This window comes from Falco biarmicus, chromosome 12, assembly GCF_023638135.1.
Source record: "Falco biarmicus isolate bFalBia1 chromosome 12, bFalBia1.pri, whole genome shotgun sequence".
NCBI classification, from domain to species: Eukaryota; Metazoa; Chordata; class Aves; order Falconiformes; family Falconidae; genus Falco; species Falco biarmicus.
This window is the reverse complement of record NC_079299.1, coordinates 10491806-10515287: the sequence shown is the minus strand read 5'-3', so window position 1 is coordinate 10515287 and position 23482 is coordinate 10491806. Positions and strand designations below refer to the sequence as shown.

The 23482-nt window shown below is 38.2% G+C and overlaps 1 protein-coding gene across 2 annotated transcripts in view; it reads left to right on the top strand.

Moving 5' to 3' along the window:
• Nucleotides 1-23482, top strand: part of KCNK2 (potassium two pore domain channel subfamily K member 2) — a 104314-nt gene that overhangs the window by 31602 nt on the left and 49230 nt on the right. For both annotated transcript variants that reach the window (XM_056357767.1, XM_056357769.1), the window contains exon 3: nt 9941-10058. In XM_056357767.1, coding sequence (XP_056213742.1) covers nt 9941-10058 — 118 coding nt within the window. The remainder of the gene's footprint in view (nt 1-9940; nt 10059-23482) is intronic.

The window sequence follows — 23482 nt, the reverse complement described above, 5'->3', positions numbered from 1 at the left end:
AGCACTTCTATTTAGTACCGCAATTAAAATGTACAAAAGTCATGCAGAGCATATCTGTACACCCAAGAGCCCATTTTTTCCAGGCAATTTCAACTTCTTTTGCTGTAGCCTGAAGCCAGTGTTAACGACAATGTTAAGTGGATCACTGCATGCTGTATGCAGCAGTGCTGCGATGGGCAGCGCACAGCAATCCGCGGGGGTATATCTGAATCTACAGCTAGAGGAGCATCCCAGGAGGGAAGCTTGTGAATGTACAAACACTACCTTGGTGACTCTAATGAGGATATAACAGACCAGCAAGCTGTGCATGGTCTGATGTTAAATTTCATTTTTTGAAGTTTCAGTTGAAAGGTCTTGAAAGGATCTTAGTTGTTAACAGATGGGAAAGCATTGGTTTGGTGAAGGTTATATGTAATATCTAATACATTATAAAGCTGTTGAAAGGGTTGTGGCCAGACACTTTACTAATATTCCTTCTTTTGGAAAAAGAACTCGTGACAATTCATCACAGATGGTGTTTTGGTTTCCCTGTCCATGCCTACTCTCAACTTGGCCCTGCCATGCAATGCAAAGTAACTGCCAGGTGACAGAATAAAAGAGTGAATGTAGTTCAGACTGTGTGGATTTTGTGTTTATGTGACAAAATATATAAACCTGATCTTCATTTACACTAGGGATTTTTTACATCTCACTTGTAACAGGTTTTTCTCCACCACTGAGCTTTCTGTTGGCAGAAGCTGATAGAAACCTGGGAGTAATCCAGCTATATGTATGCAAATAACAATAAGCATTAAAGAATGAAAAAATCTCTTAATTAGAGAGCTTGTATCTAATTATTTACATCTAGTTCTAGTTCTTACAGTGTTGATTGTTCACTATAGCAAGCTTGCCACTAAACATTTAAAGATGTTGCAGTTTCCAAACTCAGATGCACAAAGTGTATTGCCAGGTACCTAGAAGATGTTCTGCTGTATTTATGCACCCGTGCATCGTAGCAAATGTGAAGGTCGCATTGCTGATGTTCAGGTTGCACGCATGCCCTCCTGCAGTGCTGCGCAGCCATGAAATGAGTGCATATGCTTTCTAGACATCTCCTGGGCTTAAGAGTTTGTCTCTGGGGACAGGTGAGCCTGACTGACTATGATATCCGACAACTTTGTAAAGCTGTCATTATTCATACACCTCATTCCCTCTACAGGGGATCCTCCTATAAGGAGAATGAGGTGTATGAAATAACAATGAATTTGCTTTCCCCCTGCCCAGAAGTCTTATTGTTCCTAGGAGGTAAGGATGTGACCAGTATGGGATGTCTTGGCAATGAGAGACAAGTATTTGTCCCCCTGCCAGTGAGAAAGCTGATTTCAAAAAAGAGCTTTTTATGTAAATATCAGCTAATTATGTATTGCTCCGCAGTTATTTTAGTGTTGACCTTTGTAAACTGAAATGGAAAAAAAATTCCTTTTAATTCCCAAGCGTTAAGTTGTTTAATGTATTATTTTTGCATACCAAAAATTATATTTTTTGCATACAAAAATTTAAAATAAGAGAAATTTCAGTTATATTATTTTAAATACATAGAGTGTCCCAGAAAGCTGGTGTGAATTATTTTATTTATCTTAGTGAGTTTTTTCTGAAACTTAATAGTTTTCAAGTAAAGATACACTGAAACTTAAGTTAATAACAGAACATATCACATTTCTGTTTCCTTTAGCAGAAACATCCTTCAAATATGTTTATTCTGAAAACCCCAACAAGTGGAGAAAATAATATCACATTAAACAGCACAATCTTTTAATGTGTTCCAAGTGCTGTTTGTGGTAATTATTGTCTTATAAAGCCTTTATTTTGAAATTTGAACAAGTTTTCAGGATGCTGCACCAAGCTGTCTCAGCAATAAAGGACTCTTGTAGAGTTTTAAGTCCAGCCCCTTTCAGGGTATGTGGCTTCTTCTGAAAACTAGATGCCCACAAAAATGTGCTTGCATTTAAAAAAAAAAAAAAAAAAAAAAAGAATTAATGAACCACCAGGATTAGCTGAATTGACCTTGATCCCATGAGCTGATCTCCTTGGGTTCTATGTGGGCTTGTGGTTAACATGACCGTGCTGGGGTCCACAGTCATGTCCCATGCCTGTTTTCATCTTACATTTGTGTCAGCTGCATTCTCCCTTTTCCTTCCATTCATCTCTTAGACTGTGAATGAGACCAAAATGTGTTTTATTTTTTCCTCCCTTGAGGAAAAATGTGGTTTTTTCTTTCTCTCTCTTGAGGGAAGCCTGACACAGTTATGAATGACATGGGAGCAGGGTTTCTGTCATCAAACTGGCATCACCAAAATATCATCATGGCTTCTTACGTGATTAATTTCTTGTAAAAATATTTTACTTTAAAATGTGCTTTCTGTGGCTTCATTTTCATAGTTCAAGGTAGCTAGCTGCATTAAGTTGCACCTCCACCAGTAGCTAATTTAGTGTCTTTTTCATAGGGTTTTTCACAACTTGCATTGTAACCCCAAGAAACTAATTTTTCTACACCCTCAGGAATATGTTGTTTTATTTCAGCCAGATAAGCTCCTTGAGCTGTAACCTTCCTGATTATGTAGAAAACTGTTAAAATAAAGAAGCATAATTCCTTCTTTCTCTCCCAGAGACTAGAACATATTTAAGCTTGCTGTACCATTTTTTGACATAATAAATCACAGAGATGCAAGCATTGTTTTCAGACAAATCTGAAATTCATTTAGACAAATTTAAAATTTATTAGCTAAGCCTATTAAGCCTGAATCAAATTTTATTCATTCTTTGAATCACATCATTTATAGACATTCTCAATTCTGTGAGCTGTAGCTTACAGGTACTTTTAAGCAGGAACTTTTTGAGGGAGTTTTAATGTACCAGTTTAAGCCCTAAATATTCTTAGTCTCTCCCTGTTGCAATTCCTTCCGGCCTCTCCAAAAGGAAGCAGGAACCATCCCATATCTGGATCCTAACCTGGAAGCAGCAGGTGTTTATGCTTCGTAAACCTTAAAGCCTTGAAAAGATTGATAGACCAGCATAAAAGAAGTTGTTGCTGCAGCATTTTATTTATTTATCTGGGGATCCAAAATACCGTTGCATCGTTTTTTTTAATGTACTCCTGCATTTCAGATGTGAAGCATATCACAAATTCAAATACCAGTAGCAGAGCTGCCTGTAGATGGTGTTTTCAAAGCAACGTGAAACGAATTACTTTTAAAGTAGTTAAAACACGAAGTGCAGGAACTGTAGTTTGTGTTGTTACCCTGTGCATATGTAATGCATATTAGTAAGGTGTCTCTGCCCATGAAAGCGCTAGAGCTTAAGTGTTCTTAAGTATACAGGTAGTCCTAACTGGCAGGGTAAGGTCCTGTTTCGGTGCCACTGGGTCTGTAAGTCTGGCATTCACTGCAGCATTGCCTTTCTGCTTCGCTCTTGCCAGAAATAGATGTTCAGAAGCTATTGTCTCCTTCCACAGTAAAATCCCCCAAATTCTACCCGTACCCACAGATCAGAGGAATATTTATTACATAAAAGATCTCTGTGAAAGACCTCTGATCATCACCCTCCCGCACCTGTCCTGCACACGGGTACCCACCGGCTGTGGCTGAGTCCAGACGGGCTGCAGGAGCCCCTGGGTTGGGTGCGCTCCTCGCTGAGGGTTGCTCCGGTTCCCACTGTCCCCTTACAGCCAGCTCCCTTCTTCTGGCTCTGCACCTCACTCCTGGAGGGAGGGAGTATTTTGCCAAACTTTCTGCTGCCTGGGAGCGTTCCATCCCGTGACAGGGCAGCTCCCTTTTCTGTCGTTATTTTCTACCTGGTGGTTAAACCAACAGGACTTTTAAGCACAGTCTTTATCCTTCATGAGCATAGGAACAATACAGATTTTTTGGAGAACAGTGAATAAATTCTAACTGCCCTTGTCACTTCTTTGTTCAAGCAGGTTGCTTTCTAACTATATTTGCTGTTTCCGGTGTTTGGGCTTTTAAAGGATACCTTTACTTCAGATGAACAGTTTATAGGGCCTACAACCTAGCTAGCTTGAATGCCTCTGAATGACAGTATTTCTCTTAGAAAGGGTGGCAGATATGACCCATTAGAAAGTCGCTTTTGCTGAGCAGCTGTCTGCATAATTGTTCCCCTCTTTAATCTCAAGCAAAGAAAGGCCCTCTTCCCTGAATGTGTATGTATACATGCATATATATATATATACACACACAAAATTTATATACGTAGTCTGTTTGTAATGCATGTTTGGAAATAGAAATGTACGTCAATATGTTTCTACATTATTTTAGTTCAAGTAGATTGTGAACATAGTGTGAAAAGTGTTCTTCAATTCTTCAACGTGTTGAACAGTGCAGGTTATAGTCACAGATTAGACAAACTAAAAAGAAAAAGGTGGAATCACAGAATTATAATACAAACATTGCAACCTCTTTCAACAGCAAGGCTCAAAAGCATGTGCTTCTGGAGGCTGGGGAGTTGTTTGCAAAGTGTTAAAAGCATCCTAGTGTGCCTCTGAATAAAGAACTAGGATTTCCATTCTCTGTAAATCAAAGCTGAAATAAAAACGCAGCAATAGTGCAGTAGGTGGGCCATATGAGACTTATCCTTATACTGGAGAGCAAAAGAGTGCTCTTGTCGCATGGCAGCAGGACAGTGAAGGAAGAAATCCAGGCTGAGAAATGAATTTCCAGAAACTCTGAGGCACATTGGACTGTTTGACATCACTTGTTAAGTGACTGCTAGGAAGTACAAGCTAACTCCTGACAAGCTGGGTAATGAACGGCTGCACACTCTGTGTTTTATCAGAAGCATAATTTGAGGTGCTTCTATTTCAATCTTCAGATAGAAAAGCTGAGAGTAACGCAGTGTTGTGCTACATCATTTCATAAAAATGAAGCGACTGGAAGATGGTACAAAAACATGTATTCAGAGCCTGGTGTGGAACAAGGAGATAAGCATTAGGGTGACTGGTTTGACACAGGCTTGTTTCCGCCTGATCTCTGTGAGTCAGCGGCTGCCTACCAGGGGCTGACCTTCTCAGTTTATAACCTCTCGTGTTCCTCCAGTGGCCCTGTGGACCCCTGCTTAGTGGAGGTAGCTCTGTGGCCAACAGGCTTGCTTTTGTCAGCCATCTCCATTGGCTCCTTGCAAGGTCGGAGGACCAAAGGTTGAAATCCCTGACCTAGGAGAATTCTGGTTTTGCAAAATGACTGTTTGTTTTATCTCTTCTTTTGACAGAAAAAAGTCACCAAATTCTGTGTCTTAATCTGTGGGGGTATCTCAGCGTGGCCTCTTTGGACAGATATATGTGTGAATGCAGGGATGTGATACTACAAAACCATGCAAATTTTTTTACCAGAAAGCATTTCTAAGTTATATAGGAAATGAAAAGCTGATGAAATTAAAATGACATTTTATATTGTCACTCCCCTTTTCCCAGTGTACTGATTTCAAGCAAAAAGGCACAGTGTGAATGCAATGCTTATGTGTTTTTGGGCCTCGGTCCTGTTATTGAAAATAGGGCAGGTCATGCCTGGCCTATCCACTCTGGGCTCAGGTGTCCCTGCCTCTGTCCTCTTATGCTCTCTGCTAAAGCTTGTTCCTGAATATGGGTGCAAAGCCGGGTAGTTTGGATGTAGTACGCGTTAGGACTTGTACTCCAACACAACTCATGCCTATCCTAAGTTACAGTACAGAGCTAGCCTCAGAATCCATGTAACTTAAAAAATGGGAATTCTGTTACTAAATTTTTGAAATAATATATATTTATTATATAAAACATATATAATAATTTTAAATATTTAAAAAAATATCTCAGTTCTCTTTACTATCAAAAGAAGCCCAAAAATTTACCATTAGAAAGACAATTAATAAAACCCTGTTACTTTTACTGTAACCATACAATACTGTTCTTAAAACCACTGCACACAGAGGCCTTGATTGCATCCCATGTGCTGGGTGGCCCCCCCCTCTGCTCAGTCCTCAGACATCTCATGTGAACCAAATATGAGACAAAGGCTTTGGAAGAAGGTAAGGCAAGTGAAAAAACCTACATAGTTTAAGAATTGAAACTGTCCACATTTCCATTCTAATGCTGACTGGTTCTGTAGTGCTGAAGTAAAACTGATTTTTAAGTAAGAATTTAGATTGCATATGGAATGAAAATAAGAAAAATAGAAAATTTGCTACTGAGGCAGTCCGTTAAGTTTAATACTGTAATTTTTTAAAAGTAAAAAAATTCCCATGTTAAGATCACACAAAGTGTTAACAGGCTGCAACATATGATAAATGTACAGATTATGTAGAGTTTTCACGATTCCGTTTCGAGGCTCAAAATACACAGAGTTACTAGTGAGTTAAGATAAGCTGAAGGGCTCAGGTGACAGAACGAAGTTATGAAGGAAGGAAAGAATCACATGCCAAACATGACAAATGAAGCGGTTGTGTTTGCTCTAGTAGTAAGGCATCAGTCAAGAAAAAAGGCTGAGGACCAAGAATAAAGTGGCAGAGCAAATTGAATCTAGCAGCACTGACAGTGAATAGCATGCTGTTTGAACACTGAGGGTGAGATCCTGGTCCTCAGTGAAGTTAGTGGAAACCAGCTGCATGAGCCTAGTTTTTTTTTTTTTCTGGGCTGAGGAAATGTTAATGTCCAGTATTCCAGGTGGGTTTGTGCAGTGGATGTAGTTAAAAAGAAGATGCTACCCTGTAATTAGTGCCCTGCAATGTACATATGTTAGCAGTTATGCTGTATATTATTTTTTAAAATTATGCTTGGCAATAGTCTTAGATGAGGATCTGCTCACAGGCAGTGACCAAACAAAGAAGAAAAGATGTCCTCTGATCCAAAGAACTGAAAAGGCCGAAAAAACATTCAAAGACTTTATGAGATAGTAGTATTGATCTCAGTAAACCAGGAGCCTTCCCTGTCATCCTTGTTAGTAAGGCAGACTCTTACAGAAGACTGAAGCAATATAATGCAGCAGCTTCGTTAGCATTCAAGGGTGGCTCCTCCCAAACACAGGAGAAAGTGTAATAACTGTGTGTTTGGAAACTTAATAACCCAGTGATGAAGGCGGCATCATCTGGCCCTTTATGACTAAAACTATGTTTTAAAAAATCAATAAGGTAAATCAGTAAATGTACAAAGGAAGTCGGTGATAAATACTGGCAATGAATGTTACTTGTATGCAATATTCAACAGATTTATTTAAACAGATAAATACGTTATTTAATAAGAAAGAGTCTTTAATTCAGAAAAAAGAGGCAGCTGATGTGTCTGTAAGGTCATTAATTTCTTGAAGGAGACAAATAAGACATGGCAATTCAAGTGTTTTTCCTAGCCCAAGAACTTATAAAATTACTTTGAAGCACATAAAAATCTCAAAAGGTAAATGCTTTTTAAATGATCCAGAAGTAAATTGCAGAACTTACTGCCACAGGATGACTTGGGTCCCAAAATACAAGTGAGCTCCAAAAGCAGTTAGATAAATTCATGGTATAATGATCCACCCAAACCAATCTAAACACCATGATGCAGATGCAGCCCCCCACTCACAAACTCCCTAAAACTGTGCTTAGTTAGAGCTTAAGAGGGTGTATGAAGAGGAAGCATCACTTGCCTTCTCACCCCGATTATTAGCTAATTGGCTAACATGAAAGATGCAATACGAGTGGCTAATTGTTGTGTTTTGTTAGGTCTGACCCAAAAAAGCAGTTTTGGGTTAGGTTGTATCTTCTTCCTGGAGGTCTGTAGGTGCAGCGTACTGCAGTTAGGGAATGCATAGCTGTAACGGACCTTTGAGCAGTTCCGACTGGCACACCTTTCGTGTAAAAGCCGTTGAGGTAGCATGGCTTCAAAAATGTGTGGTAATGATATAAAGCTCTGAAAACATTTTACATCTGGATCTCTATAAAATGTGGTCTTGCTAGACTGCCTAAACAGGTGTGTTGCTCAGAGTAGTGCGTTCATCCAGTACAATAAACTGTAATGAAACATGAATGGTCCCATAAAATTGCATCGATCCAGTGCTTTACCAAATGATGTCCTCACTGGAGAACGTGTTCCCATTTGCAGGTACAAGGACTTGTGATGAAATTTCTTAGTCCACTGAAATGAAACTGTACTCAAAATTTATTCAGTAGGCTTTATAATGCAGCACACTGGGGTTTATAAGTCAGAGGAATATCTGTATTGTGTAAATTATAAAATCAATACAAGGGATGGTTTTTACATGCTGCTTAGCCTGATGTGTCCCTTCTACACTAATGTAAACACCTGTCAGTATCAGTGCTGCTGTATTTGCTTTTGCCAAGTTGTACCTGATGTACCAACATAGATTTATTCTTCCAACCCAATGGAAAATTATCCCCTTCCTTTTCCCCATCCTTTCTCCTTTCTCAGTAGGATTGAAAATTCCATGTTTGATGTCTGCCCTTCTGGTCTTTAAAAAAACTTAAAGTGAAAACAGTTGAATGTATGGAAGATAAACCTGTAAAGTCTGTGTAAAGATACCTCAGCTGGCTTTTTGTTGGCCACCCTGGGTGTTGCAGATGGCTTAGGTGCGGCAGCAAGGTCCCACTGGCTGCGGAGATGCAGCTGTGGACTTTCAAATGGCTACTTTGTGCATCTGAGCTTTGAAAATGGCAAACTAGAAATGGTGGATTTAAGCTGAGATCCTGTCTCAAAGATCAATGGCCTGGTTAATCCAGCGTTGGAATTTTGTCATTTCTGTCCAGATCAACTGACTTCAATGGGCACTGCTTAGAAACAGAAATGTTTTGCTTTGCAAAGTAGCAATGTATTTTGAGGTTGACAAAATTATTGCTACTGTACAACACTGCAACAGACTGCCTGTGCGGAAAACCTATTGCTGAATATCTTCATGTGCATAATCCTTGTTGGACAACTTGCCAAGCAGAAACTATTAGTTAGTTGAAATGCTCGTTTTGGCTTTGCCGTATTGCTTCCTCTGTTCTTTTGTTAAACCCTGTTTATTATTATAAGAGTCATGATTACGAAGTAAGTCCTGTTTTAAACTTTCAGAATGAAATAATAACTGACATTCCTTAAAATATTTATTGCAAATTTAAAAATACTTTTCCTTGATGTGTACTCTTTAACTCAAATACTAGTTTGTGTCTGCAATAGAGATATAACTAAATAGGAATACTTTTTCTGATAAAAATTTACAGTAGGTGACCTGCTGAAACAGGACATGTTTCATATTTCTTGAGACTATGAAAATGTCAGTAGTGGCAAGCTTGTTCATTTCAGCTGCTGGAACTGAATTTTTCAACAATGACATTTATGGAGTATATAGGTGTATGAACTTAGAGTTACGTGTTTGATATTTGACTGATATTTTTATTAATATAGTGAAAGTTTTATAACCATAAATGTAATTGTTAATCTTTAATTATTGAATTTTCTGTTCTACAAAAGTGTTTTAACTAATTTGAGTTAATCTGATCCAAAACAATGCATGGGCATTTTTGCTTGGAGTTTTAAAATGACTGTGTTTTAAGTACATTTGCTTGCCTAACTCAATAGAGGAATATTTTGGGAAACTCTTATTGTAAATCTTTGTCTAATGCATATTTTTCTTCACCAAGCAGTTGCAACAGTAAAAATAATTGTGTTTGCCCTCTAGCTAAGGTGATGCTGTTACTGACATTGTGGATTTTGCATTCTCCTTAATGGTCTGGAGTTTCCAGCTCTGCTGCGTGCTGAAGTGCTTGGGGTGTGTGCTGAAGATCAAAGCGTAGCCTGACTGAATGATAAAACTTGAGCAGAACAACACTGATCCTTTCCTGGTTTATTGCTTGGACTAAATAAGTGATTTAATCAGTTTACTGTGTAATGTATATTAATATCATTGTTTCATGAATATTGACAAAAATCTTTTTAAACTTGCAGCAAGTAGTGGCAGCAATAAATGCAGGAATCATACCTTTAGGAAACACATCTACTCAGATCAGTCACTGGGACTTGGGAAGTTCCTTCTTCTTTGCTGGCACTGTTATTACCACCATAGGTAGGACACAGCTTATTATCTTTTTATAGTCAATGGACTGAAACTCTTTTGATTTCCAGTGTGTGCATGTATTTGTCAATGGTAAATCTTCCACATCTGCTGGTTTAAAGTAGAGAGTTATTTTTAGTTGCAGGGGCAGAAATGATAGCTGTCTGTATGGAGCCCTAGCTGAGTAAATGATTCTTCCGTAGGAGAAAAATGTTGCTATATATTTCTGTGAAGTGACTAGAAGAGGTTGTGGAAACATTTTTGGGGCTGGGGCGGGGAGGGGGGGGGGGAGCGGAATTTGGTCAACTATGTAATCACAAGTGTTAAATAGGGCATGATTTCAAGCGCATTAAACCTTAGCTGAGATGTATGGAATTTCAAGTCTGTATAATGCCATTCTATATTTTTGTTTTCTCTAAATTATGAAAGAGATGAGAAAATGGTAAAGATTCAGTTCATCTTACTGTGGTATTGATAGGCAGATTTACACACAAACGCTTACTTTGAGGCTTCTGTTGCACTCCAAGTCCAATGCTGTAGGGTGATTTATCTCTGCTCACAAGCTCAGGGAGTTTTCTGGATCTTTTCTGCATTTAGGAGCCACTGTCCCTCTGAGCAGTTGTGAGTAGGAGCAGCATTTGATCTTTCAGTTTCTTCTCTTTGACTACAATATAGTGGACATGGTATACAGTTCAACGATGTAGTGTAGCTCACAGGTCACAGAAGGGCTGTCCATGAAGGTGGGTAGAAATCTGAAGAAACCCAATGAGAAAAATTTAAGACCTAGCAATGTATAAGGAACTGTAGTGTTACAATAATTACCTCTACATAATATTTATATGCATATTGTGGTGGAAGAGGATGTTCTTTTCAAGTATGGTATGTACTTTTGTTCTTTCTTTATGCAGATGTGCATAAGTACTATATTTTTTGTGTGTTTGAGTGTATATGTGCCTGTATATATGTGTAAATATTGTGTCTATGTGTAATATTTTTCCACATCTGGAGTGACAGAAAGACACAGGTTTAGTGAAAACAAAGAATGAAACTGTTGCGTCCTTGAGCTTAGTAACAGACTTACTGATTTTATAGTAGTAGGTCCACAAGGTAATCGAAACTCCAAGTATTGAAAAATGTAATTTTAACAGATTATAACCAAAAAAAAGCGATAACCTTGAGAGGATAGCTTTACGATCAGTTTTATGTTACTCTCTTCCGACATTGTGAAGCTTTATGTTGTAAGTATCCATGGTCCTGTAGAAAGTGCTTACTATTTGTCTCAGTTTCCAATAAGGATAAAAGTTAACATCTGGAAAGTTTTCAAGGAATTAAATGATTCAACAATTATTTTAAAGCAGTGGAACATTTTGTTTCACCATTTTATTTCCAAGTAAAACTAAGGTTTTTCTAAATCAAAATGTTTCCTGATTTAATTTCCTGACCTGATTCTACTGAGTCCTGCTTAGAGGAGAGTGGGGGATCTGCAAAGGCACCCAGGCCTCTGACCCACTGTCCCCAAGAGGCAAGATAACCCAATAGGAAATACATTTGAAAATTAGTATTTCAGGTCATTTCCGCAAACCAGAGTAGTCAGAATCAGGTCAAACTAGGCAACTGTAAATGTTTCTTTCAGGTTTTGTAATAGCAAACTGAGAAAATCTGGGGGAAAAAAGTCTTCCGTAAAACATTTTGGCTTTGGAGTAACTGTTTTTCATCAGAGAGCCTTTTTGACAGGACGGTCCCAGTCTGAGCTTTGTTTCTTAGGACCTGAGGACACCTGAGGACAGCACGCTTACGTGAAAGCTGTAGCGTGGTTGGCATTGCCTTACTGCCCTGAACCATCTTCCTGGTGGTTCACAGCACTTGCGGTGTGACAGCAGGTGGAGGTGTCATGAAAAGCCCTTGGAATTGTGACTTTCCCAGGAAAATGGTGACAAGCATAACAGTTGGGTGTGCTTTCCTTTATTCTTTATTTTATTATGTGCCATCAGGTGATTTTGTGTTCGAACAGTGTCTTTTCATGTATGAGTAACCTTTTGAAAACGAAGGCGTTCCTTCCAGTTAGAGGGCATATGGTTATCATATAACTTGGTATTTTAATTTTGCAAAGAGAGTAAAAATGTGGTTTATGAGCATCTCCAGAGAGTTGCCATAGGTTTCAGCCAAACACTAAAGGTACTTTCTGTGGACAAAGACAGGATCTTATACATTCATAAAACAACTTTACAGAAATAATTTGTAAAAGGAATTTTATAAATATGAATAAAATTGATAAGTATCATGTCCTTTAGACTGTGTATCTTAAGAAGTACTTGAATAGAAGAATAAAGGACTACTACCATTTGAGAAAATGATAGCTTTCCAGTGTTGCAGCAGATTCTCTAGCTTTCCAAACCTCGTATTACTATAATTTTATCATTTAGCCCACACTCCTCCTTGTGATATCTCAGAATCTAAGAAATTCAAATGGAACCAATCATCTGTTTACGGACAGCATTTCCCAAACCTTTCTCTAATGAAAGTCAAGCCCTTCTTTATTGACAGTAGTGCTTGCATCCCACAAATATTTGATTCCTAGGGAGAGGGGGTAATAAATAAAGCCTTTAGCATTTGCCTAAGCACTAGGTTGTTGTTTTACAGTTACTGTTATTACTGTATCACAGTAGTGATGAACACTGAAGTGAAAGATTTTGACTGTGTAGTTTGGTGGCTGTTGGCACCAGTCCAGAACCCTCTGTAGTTTCTTGCTCTTCTGGGTCCCCTGTAGGTTGCTGAAAGGCGCTGTGACAGTGACGTGTATCTACTGGGTTTCAAAGCCAGCTCCCAAAAGCAGAGGTAACACTAGAGAAAGCATGGCTTAATATTTAACCTTTTTTTAATTCTCTTATAATCCTTCGTGTTATCCAATGAATGTTACAGTGCATATTATAAATTTAATAAGCTCAGTTTGAATAGAATACATCTATCATAGTGCTACTAGATCTTTCCTAAGAATGGATTTAGTTGAAAGGTCAGGGTCAAACAATTTCACAATACTTTATTTAGGAAAGATTCTTTGTAGCTTTTTTTTCCCCAAAGTCTGAGTAGGTTGGTTTGAATTTTGCATTTACTACTGTGCAACAGCATAAAACTTGTCTCGGGAAGGGCCCTCACTGGTTATAGGTTTGGCTTGCTTAGTTAGGTGTTCTTGCTTGTGGGTATATTTCTAGAACAAATACGCCTCATCTCAACAAAGATACGTGAAACTACATGATTACTCTGTGTGTATGAAACAGTTTCAGACAGTCCCTAAGAGGGAAAAGGGTTACAAAGGGAAACAGGAATGCTGAAATTTCTATGAAAAATATTGTTGTGCTGTTCCCTGGGATACTGTGCATGCTGCAAAGCACAAAAGATACTCTTTTTTCTACCTGAAAATGTCATTATCCAGTCAGTCCTATTCTAAGACCACATGCCCAAAGGAAAGGAAAAAGAAGGTTGAGAAGAAAAGCAAGAAAAAATGGTAACTCAGTTATAAAGCTGGAGATAGTGCTGAGAGGAGGGGAAAATAATCTTTATGTCACCTCTTTTTATTCTGAGAACTCATTGTTGGGGCTGTTCATGTTTTTTTTCTTCTAGATCGTTCCCTTCAATAGGTAGCTTAACTCAGAAAGGGGGATACAGACACAACCTGTGCACACCCTGCTTCCCCCCCCAACAAGTTATATTTTAGGGCCTGAGAAAGTTTATAGCAGGGTAGAAAAGGACACCTCTCCTACTGCAACTTGAGACCCGTATCTAGAAAAATGAAAAAAACAAAGTGGACATGCCAAGGCCTTGAGCTTAGAACTTGTTTTCCCAAATGACTGCTGCCTCAGCACATAAAAAATATAGTGTCAACTGTAATATCAGAAACCATGTCCTGAAAACCTCTACCAGACTCCTATGGATCTTCATCTAAAATAGCTGTATTATTTCTGCTGTTACTCCAGCCAGTCTATGATGACTTCTTCAAGCACTGCAAGTAGACATATAGTGGAAAGGGTACTTACTCAGACTCCTGGAAGATGGACTATCTGGAACAGCAGCCATTGAGCACGCTGGGAGTGCCAGCAACCTCACTGGTAGCTGTGGCTTGGCAGAGAGCATCCTTTCAAACAGAGCCATGTCTACATGGGGGTGAACTCATAGGGCTCCAGTAATACCTTAGCACTCGAGGATACTTTGCAGCCATATCGAGGTCCAAATCCAATAGCTGCTAATAACTGCGTCTGCAAATCAGAAGAGGAAGGACACAACATGTCTTTTGGTATTTTCCCACTTTTTTTCACAAGCACTTGATTTTTGAACCCAAACTTCTCATACACACTGGAAACTAAACCTCTTGAGAAGTTCAGTCATGACTAAAGTGTTTCACTTAGCTTCATGGAGCTAGCTATGGAAGGACGGTTATGCTTTTTGGGTTCGGAAGCCTAGCAACCATTATTAAAGGGTGTAAAGGAACATGAATCTTTTTTAAAAAAAGAAAAAGAAAACAATTGTAAATATTTATGTTTTGGTAGACAGTTGTGAATAGCAAGCAGCTAAGATTCTGAAAAAAAGATTAATATTTTTGACTAGAAATCTGAACTTGATTTATTAGTTATGTAGCTTCAAATGCAATTTCACTCTAAGGAGTATTTCTTTCTGCCATCTTCCCACTGCCAGTACGCAAGCTTTTCTTGTGAAGGCAGCGTATTTTAAAAAGTCTTATTACATTGCTTATTGATAATATTGATCTTGCTGTTAAGTCTGTCCCTTCTGGCACCATTTCACTGCATTTTTGAAATACAAAGTAACAGAATAAAGTGTTGATAAATAAAATAACTAAAATATGTTTGATGTTATAAAAAGAAAAACCTTGTTGATAATCAAATGTGTCACCTATTACATCAGATAATCATAAAGATAAAAAATTGCAAGTGATGTTGAAAAATGTCTTCCCTTAGTTTGTAAAAGTAAGAAGCATCACATACTTAGGTTAGACTAGTTTTGTTTGTTTGTTTGTTTGTTCCACCAAGTAAGAAACAGAGCTATCAAGGAACAGCCTAAAAATTTCATTTGAAAAGATTACTCCAGTTTGCTTATCAGAATATAAATGCTGGGATTTCTGTTTTTTTATTTGAAAGGGAAGCTAGAAGAAGCAAGCAAAAGAGAGTAAAGTGCAAATGCTGAGGTGATTGAGGAGGGGGTTGGTGAAAAGCTCCTAAAATTAAGTAACACCAAATACATTCACCTGAAAAATATTCTGATATGTGATTTTCTCCATCACACCACTATTCAAAACTGCAGTTGGGACTATGATTTAGATGAACTTGACTACATGGTGGGGTGGGCATTGGAGTATATGGCTCCAGAGGACCTGGTTTTTTTAAGGCTCCTCAACTTGAAGGTAATGTCCTTTGGTTCCATTTCCAAAGCAACAGGTAAAGCTTCGTTAAGGCAAAGTCGTGGCTCTTGTCCTCCACGAACAGCCTGGATGCATGTGTCCAGATTTCATACCGCTTCTAGCAGGGGTGTGTGTCTGACAAAGCTGAGTATAAACGGTTGATAAGACCAGCTGCAGAGCAATGGAGAAAAAAAGTGGTTAAGGTTTATGGTCTGTGAAAATGGCGTAGTGAGAGACATGCTGAAGAGGTCACTAGGGAATGAAGTGGAAATGCTCCTTCCATCTCTTACTCCGCCGAGGACTCCACTGAAAACTCCTGCTGTCTTACTGTGATTTCGTGTCAGCTCTCAAAGTGTGTTAAACATGTATATCTTATCTGATAAATTGTCAACAGAAAGAACTCTTGTTTAAAAAAAATAATGGCCCTGAGATCTCTTCAGAGTTTTCCTCTAGGTTAGCACTGTGCTTACCTTCCCATCCCTATGCTGTTGTTCTTAATAGATGATATTAGAGCTAAAACAGCTTCTTAGTCACTTATTTGTTCCATTCTAATTTATCTTCTTTGCTTCTTTTGTTGCTTCTGTGAAAAAGTGACTGAATTTGACCCGGTTACTGGCTGTTGACAAATAGTGGTTTACTTGTGCTCTGGAAAGACCTGTTAGGATTTGGCAACAAAATTCTCCAAATGCTTCCTCTGAACAGAGCATGGTCTCTCCCAGGACAGTAGCAACTAAACAAGATTTCCTCTGTAATTACTTCTCCCAGGAACAGTGAGTAGAGAGTATATTACCACTATGCCCTCAATTTTCTCCTGCATTTGTTCAGGCAATGAGAAAGAGGGCTTATCTGACTTGATTGCTGAGAAAATAACGTTTGGACTGTACAAAATTCAGAAGTAATAATTAGAATAAGACTGCTGGAAGCTAGGAAACCTGGAACAGTGGTGGAGGAAGGACCATGGTGAAGGGCTGAAAGGAAATGATCCTATATGAAGAGCTCAGTTAGAGCTATTGAAGGCTTGCATATTAGAAAACTTTGAACTAAATTGAATGAGCAAATCAGAGAAAAGATATTGAGCCTCGCTGACCGAAACTACTGAGACTAAGAGAAGAGGACCACTTTTTCCCTGCCCATGCCAGAATACTCAACAACACTAAGGTTAGCTCTGAAATTGAAGAAGTGCAAGTCTATAGGATGATACACAGCTTTAATTACACAGACAGAGAAGTGATATTTTTTCTACCAGCCCCATTTTGATACACAGATATCTGATGTGCAGGTATATGGTAAACTGCAAGCACTTGCATGTTCTGTGGGCCATATTAATAACAAAAAGGATCTGCTATTGCTGGTGATATTGTTACTTTATTAGCTATATTAGAAAAGCTTAGGGTGTTGTAGACTCTTAGTAGCGTGGATGTACAAGGGAGTTTTTGTTGACCAGCTAAATTCTGAATTCTGGACAAGAAACTTGGCAATGGATGGTACAAAGGGATACTTTCTCTTTAGGGATGGTGGTGGCATCAGTGACATTTCATATCACTTTTCATATCTTTTTTGCACTGATCTTATTTCACTTATTTTTAGTCATTTAATCCTGATTCAGAACGCTGTGAACTACTTTTCTTGTAACACTGAGTTTCCAAATATGTTTATATTCTGGAATATTTTTTCCATCCACCTGGGATGTTTTTCAACATTGATGTGATTTCATTAAGAACTGGTTTTGTCAAAAAAGCCTTTTTAATTTCATTGATAAACCTCCTGCTAGGCAGCACTGATGGTTTTATTTTGGTGTGGTGCGTATTTATTGCTTGATCTCGCAAAGCAAGGAGGAGGACATATCATTTTTGCACTTTGATGTCCTTCACGGTCTGACCTTTTAATCTTCCTTTTCCTCAAAACCAGCAAAAAGTTGTGTTAAAACAAATTGCCAGGTATACAGCTTTACATCACTCTTTTGTGCCTTCTGTAATTTCCTAAACAACAGACCGTGCTTAATGCACTTCTGCTGAGGTTTTTGCTGCGGAGTGAAAATGTCAATTTGTCAGTTGTGACACAGTCCCAAATTTGCACTATAAATAAGCACTGAAATTTTCTCAGCGTACTCTGTTAATGCTAGTGGGCTAATGGAACTGGATTTTGTTTTCTTTATTCAGATTTCTCATCCCCAGCTGATCAATGTAGGGTTTCTGAGCCTCCCAATCATGTCCATTTTAATTTCCAGGTTACAAAAGCTTGTTGTTATCAATAAAGGAAGGGCTGCCAGGAAGGATTGCTGAATATGGTTACGCTGTTTGCAGAATGCTAGAATGAATGAAATTATTTCCTGCTTCCCTTTTTGTTTATTTTCATAATTGCATCAGGAGTGGTGCAACCAACTGTGAGAACCTCTAATCCTATAAGCAAATAGAGGAATGGGATTTTGGAAACACAGAAAAAAGTGAATAGTTTGTGCTTTGTTTCTACTAAACAAGTAGTAACAAAATTGGAGTTACTATGTAGGGTTTAGAGGTCAAAATAAAAGCACCTGTATGTAGTGTATATATCAATCAGTATGATCTGGTGGCAAGTTCCCCTTTGACCATGTGAAGCTGTTTACCTTTACGTGCTGCTTTAGTCACAGGTGTTTGCACTTACTGTTCAGTTGAGCTTTTTTTTTTTTTTTTTTTTGAGACTAACAATGTAAGAGTGGGGTTGTAACCTCCTTTGAAGCTGACTGTCTCAGCTGGAGGTCTTGCCTACAGATCGCCATGGAAAGTAAAGTACTTTTTAGGTGCCTTTAGCAAAAGTTCTGGGTTCTGAAGACTTGAAGATACCTTGCTGAGCAGTTTTTCAGATCTGGCCAAACAGCATATTGTTTTATACCAGGTAAGAACCTGCTTAATGTAAGTCCCTCTCTATCACGTTGACCTGAACATAGGATGAAGTGGGTTTTCTTCTTAGAAACTAAGATCTGAAGAAGACTGCTTGTGTTGTATTGAGGTTTTGCTTGATTTAAACCTCACTGGTGCATCTATCTGCTCACAAGTCCCAGGAATGCCCCTTGGTACTCTGACTGGTTGGAGCACGGCAGGAGCTAGTGTTCACGTGGAACAGCTGTGCCTTGATATTCTGGTGGTGTACTGAATTGGAGAACTAGGATCTACGGACGAAAAGGGTCAGTTGGCTAGGATAGACTCTGTGCCCCCTATTCACTCAAATGTTTGTATGTAAACTGCATTTCACAATCCCTGACAACTAGGATTAAAAAGGTGATGGATTCAATTTCATTGATGTTTCATTGAATGATAACTACACATTATTTCACTCCCCGCCCCCCCCCCCCCCCCCCCCAAGGAATTTAGACTGATAGCCTGGAATGGTTTAAAGATTTCTTGACGTGAACTTCTAGTGGTATAAAATCTGGTGTGTTGTGCCACTAGCATTATGGATTAAAATAGCATTAAATTATCACTACAGTGCAGGAGAATATCCATTAGTATTTTATAGAAGTGTTTCTTTCTTATACATTGAGAGCTGTCTATATTTTATGGATTTCGCATTATTGCCAGCAGCTTAGTTCCATTTAAAAAAATGAAAACCAAAAGGGAAGCTGGGTAGAAGTACAGGCAAAGGGGAAATTAACAAAATCCATTAACATTTTTCAGTGCTTTTTTTCTCTATTGAATCGTCTGATGCTTTGGAAAAATCTCACCCTGTGGTGTAATCCTTTTTGCAAGAGCTTCCTCAGCTGGTATGACTGCAAGCAAAGTTCTAGCCCACATCTCAGTGTGGTTAGAAATCCATATTTTTCAGGAGCCCAAGTTTGTTTCTACAGTAATATACATATAATCTGTGTATGCAGTGCTTAAGTTAAAGAAGATAAGAAGTGATAAAAATTGATGTGAACTGATAATGCAGGTTGTGATCATTGAGTACAAAAGTTATATTCTGATGACTTCAGTTTTTCATTTGGGAGGAGCAGACATTTACAAAAGACACACGTTACTTGCAAGTTAATAGTAAGATAGATGGTAAAAAGGACTCGTGGGATGCAGATTTTACACAACACTGTAGGAAACCGCTATATATGTATTATTTACCCTCTCCTGGTCATGCTGGGCTTCACCGATGAATAAGTGCTTTTCCAGGTATGAAAAAAAGGGATGTAAGCTAAAGGAAGGAAAATTGTTTGCTATGTGCTAGCTAAAAGCACATAAATAAGCGTGGTAGTACAACTATCAGTCTGTAAAACATATGATGAGTTGCTGTCTTTGTCAAGGTGCTCTTATATTGAGTACTAATGGTTAAAATTTTAGTCTAGATTTGTGCAGCATGATCAGAAACAATAATACCTTTTTCCTTCTAGTTAATTTGCTTTCTGAAAGTCATCCTTTTCTAGGAAAGACAGCCTCTGATATATTTTTTAAGAGAAGCACTTAAATACTCCTTAATGTTAATAAGATATTAGTGTCTAAGTTTTTGGCTTTTGCTTCTGTGGGGACAAATCTGCAGATGGTTTTACTGTTGTGGCTTCACTAGAGATGTGTTTTTCTCCTTTTTCTGCACTTGTGTGGGATTCTGATGTGTTTTGCTGGACCAGTAACCAGAGCCTAGACAATGCCAAATTTAATTAAAGAAAATACATTACTTCATTTGGACATCTTTGCTGTAGATGTTTCATAGCAACGGTGCAAACTCTGTAAATTCAAGCCTCGTTTGTTGGATAGGAATTTGATGGTAATCATGGTCCCAGTTAGACTCCCTTACCTGCAGTGATCCTTAGAACCAGTTGTCCATCTGAAATCAGTAATTCGGTATGGCCTGATACTGTGGAGTATCTAAGTAGTAATTTAATATTTAGATGACTAGGCAGAGAGTATCAAGCAGTCTAAGTAGGAAAAAGTACTTCTATCTTGAGGATTCAAATATGTTACAAAATCTATCAAGGCTAAGGGTGTTTTTTTTTTTTTAATGCTTTGAATGTAGCTACGTTTTTTTCATTCCACAGAACTTGTTATTCTTTTCTATAAAACATATGTTTAAGTTCTAGTATCCAGTGCTAAAGCTATAGCTGGTTAAGAAGGACATGATTTGAAAATGGTGGTGGTGCTTCTCACCTGCCAGAATGTCATGAGGATGCCTGAAATTGTAAACAAATGGAAGAACTAGCTGCAAGAGGGCTCTTGGGTCCTTCCTTGTTGCTGATAGCCAGGCTCCAGCTGTAACTTCTGAATTAAGTGCTTCCTTGTTGTCATCCTGGTTTGCTGTACAGATTTTTTTCATCTCACTTCCTTTCTCCAGGCATATAATCCGAATTAAATACTTCTGAAGAATGGCTTGGTGACACTTGCTACTTACTGGACTGACAAATAAACTCTTTTCTGTCACTGGGGTTAGTTGTACAACTAATGGTTCAGGAAAGTGTTTTCTTTTTGGTAAAGGTTCTTGAAGGATCAGGTCACTTTTCTTGTATGTGAGCATTTTGTTAACCTGTGAAAACTGTCACCATCTGAGGAGACTGCATAGGAAGGAAATTCCCTCCTCTTGTTTACAGTTGTTGTTTCTTCATGTCCAAATTCAGAATATTATAGTTGCCTTTTTTAGCTCTTCAACCCCCATGATTAACCATAGCGAGGGTTTATTTGTTCATTTGTAAGTTTTGCAGGCTTTCATTCTGAAATTCTATAATGGGATCACGTATTAGTAATGACTTGCTCAGTTTACTGGCATTCCTTGGGTAGTGTGGCACAAAACAGCTATCGGGGAAAATGTGGATGTATGGGTGACATTGGTTCATAGGTCTTTGGTTGGTTGTTTTTTTTTTTGCTGTATGATGCATCATAGCTAACAAATGATTGCGGAACCAGCGTGGTGTTTGCCATCCACTGTTCTAATCTCTTTGCTGTTGTGTTGTTTTGTCTGTCTTGTTTATTTAGATCACAAACTCTTTGAAGCAAGTATTTTGGGTCATAATGGTGACAACACAATCAAGTATCCCAAGGGTCTGTGTTGCTCCGTTTAACTGATGGCACGTTAGAGAGAGATCTTCCAACATACAGTTAAAATTGCAGAGCTAGGAAGTAAAAATTAGCAATCAAGAAAAATCCCTGCATCAAAGTTCTCTCAGATTAAGGTTATGTACTACTTCTAATTTACATAATCTGATTTTATGTGATATTTGAATCCTAGTTAAAAAAACTCTCAATCGGCTAACTTAAAAAGACTGAAACTTTTTTTCAATGTAGTGGATGATCTTTTAATCTTACTCTATAATATTTTTTTAGTTAAATAAGAGTAAATAATGTCAGAGGCTATTAAAGCCTCTAACTTCAGCTTTCAAGTAGATAACATTCTCTATAGAAAATAACTTCAGTAACTTTAATGGCCTAAAAAGGTCTTTGATTATATATTGTTGGCACTCACTCTAAAGTCATGTTGCAGTCTGAATGTAGTCTTGGATTTGGACGTAAATATGCTGAAACACATTTGATGTCACCAAATGCTTTTAGAAATGTGCCAACATCGTTGCTGAGTTAAACCTTTTCTCCTCTTCAAACTGACCGGGAGATACCAAATCATGCTTTTATTGCACCACAGGTTGATGAACTCTGATCAGGAAAGCACAGATTATTTGCAAAAAGTCAACGTTCAGGCTTAATAAGCAACCATGATTACTGCTTGGAGAAATGGCTGCAGGAAAATACATTTGCTAGAATTTGGGGAGTGTTAGGGCACCAACAGCCACAACAGTGCTGCTGGTGAAGGCAAGGAAACTTCTGCTCTCTGGCTTGCTCTGTTCCTTCCCTGATGTAAGAAAGGATGGATGTGAAAGGAGATATATTAGGGGCTGTAAACTTTGCTCTACATTTAGGGCAATTGGAAAGTGTAATTCAGCAGCCTCAGAAAGGAGACCATATGTCTGTCTACTGTCTGGTTAAGAACTGTCCAGAGAAAAATGTGCTTACCAGAACAAGAATCCATTATCTGATTCACTGCTCCATTACAGATCATCAAGACTGAGAAATTCTTAATTTTGGTGTGTCTCATTATAGGATTTATTGAGATTTGTCTGAGCCCTGAAGTGGTGTTTTCTTAGGCTACATAAAAATGTAATTTAGGTTTGTATTTGCCTGAAATACCTTATTTTGTTGTGAGATGGTTTGTAGATCATTTGTGTGGAGAGACATCTATAAATTTGTACTGACTTATGACAATCTTAATAATTTTGCATTTTAAATCTGTGCTTGCAAGTATTGCATGCATGTATCTGAACTTTTGACTGTTAATTGGTCATTGGTGTTAAATTGTTCAGAATTTTCATGTCTAAAGACAAATATGAAATACAGATTTGATTATTGAACTGAACTGAGACTCTCTTTTGTTCACTATAGGTCAGTGAAGATTTGGAGAAGTCATTATTCTTTGCTCTGTGTTTTTTATCTTGTAATCATCAAGCTATGCTTTTCTTATGGTTGGGTAAGAGGAGGGTAACCACTGTGGCTCTGCAGCAGTAACAAGAGAAGAAATGAGTCAGTGCCATCAGAAATGCACACATGTTATAACTGAGCAATTGCTAGTAGAATATTAATCTCAAAATAGTGTTAGATAAGAGTAAAGATACCGAAATGCAAGAAAAGGATTTCATTGCTAGATGTCTTGTTAAAGATACAGATTTGCAGGTGTCTCTGAAGCTGCAGTATTACCGATAAAGTGGCTTTTGTAGGTATGGCATTTAAAAAAAAAAAAAAAAAAGTGTATCCTTCTACTAATCCAGTTGACTTTGGGTTAGCGTATGGAGTAAGATACCAACATTTACTTCTTTCCTTTTTTTTTTAATTGATTTATTTGTGGGAAAGACATATGCTTGCATGGAGTGCTTCACTGGTGGGATGAGACACAGGCACTGCATGTCCAAGTATACAGTATGAATTGGCTTGGACTTTGTGCAGTAGATGGTTTTGGTGTGAAGGAACATGAGTGTTGCAGAGACCAAGGATCATGCTCCATTTTAAAGGGTGGAGCTTCAGGAGCTGTAGATGGCAGG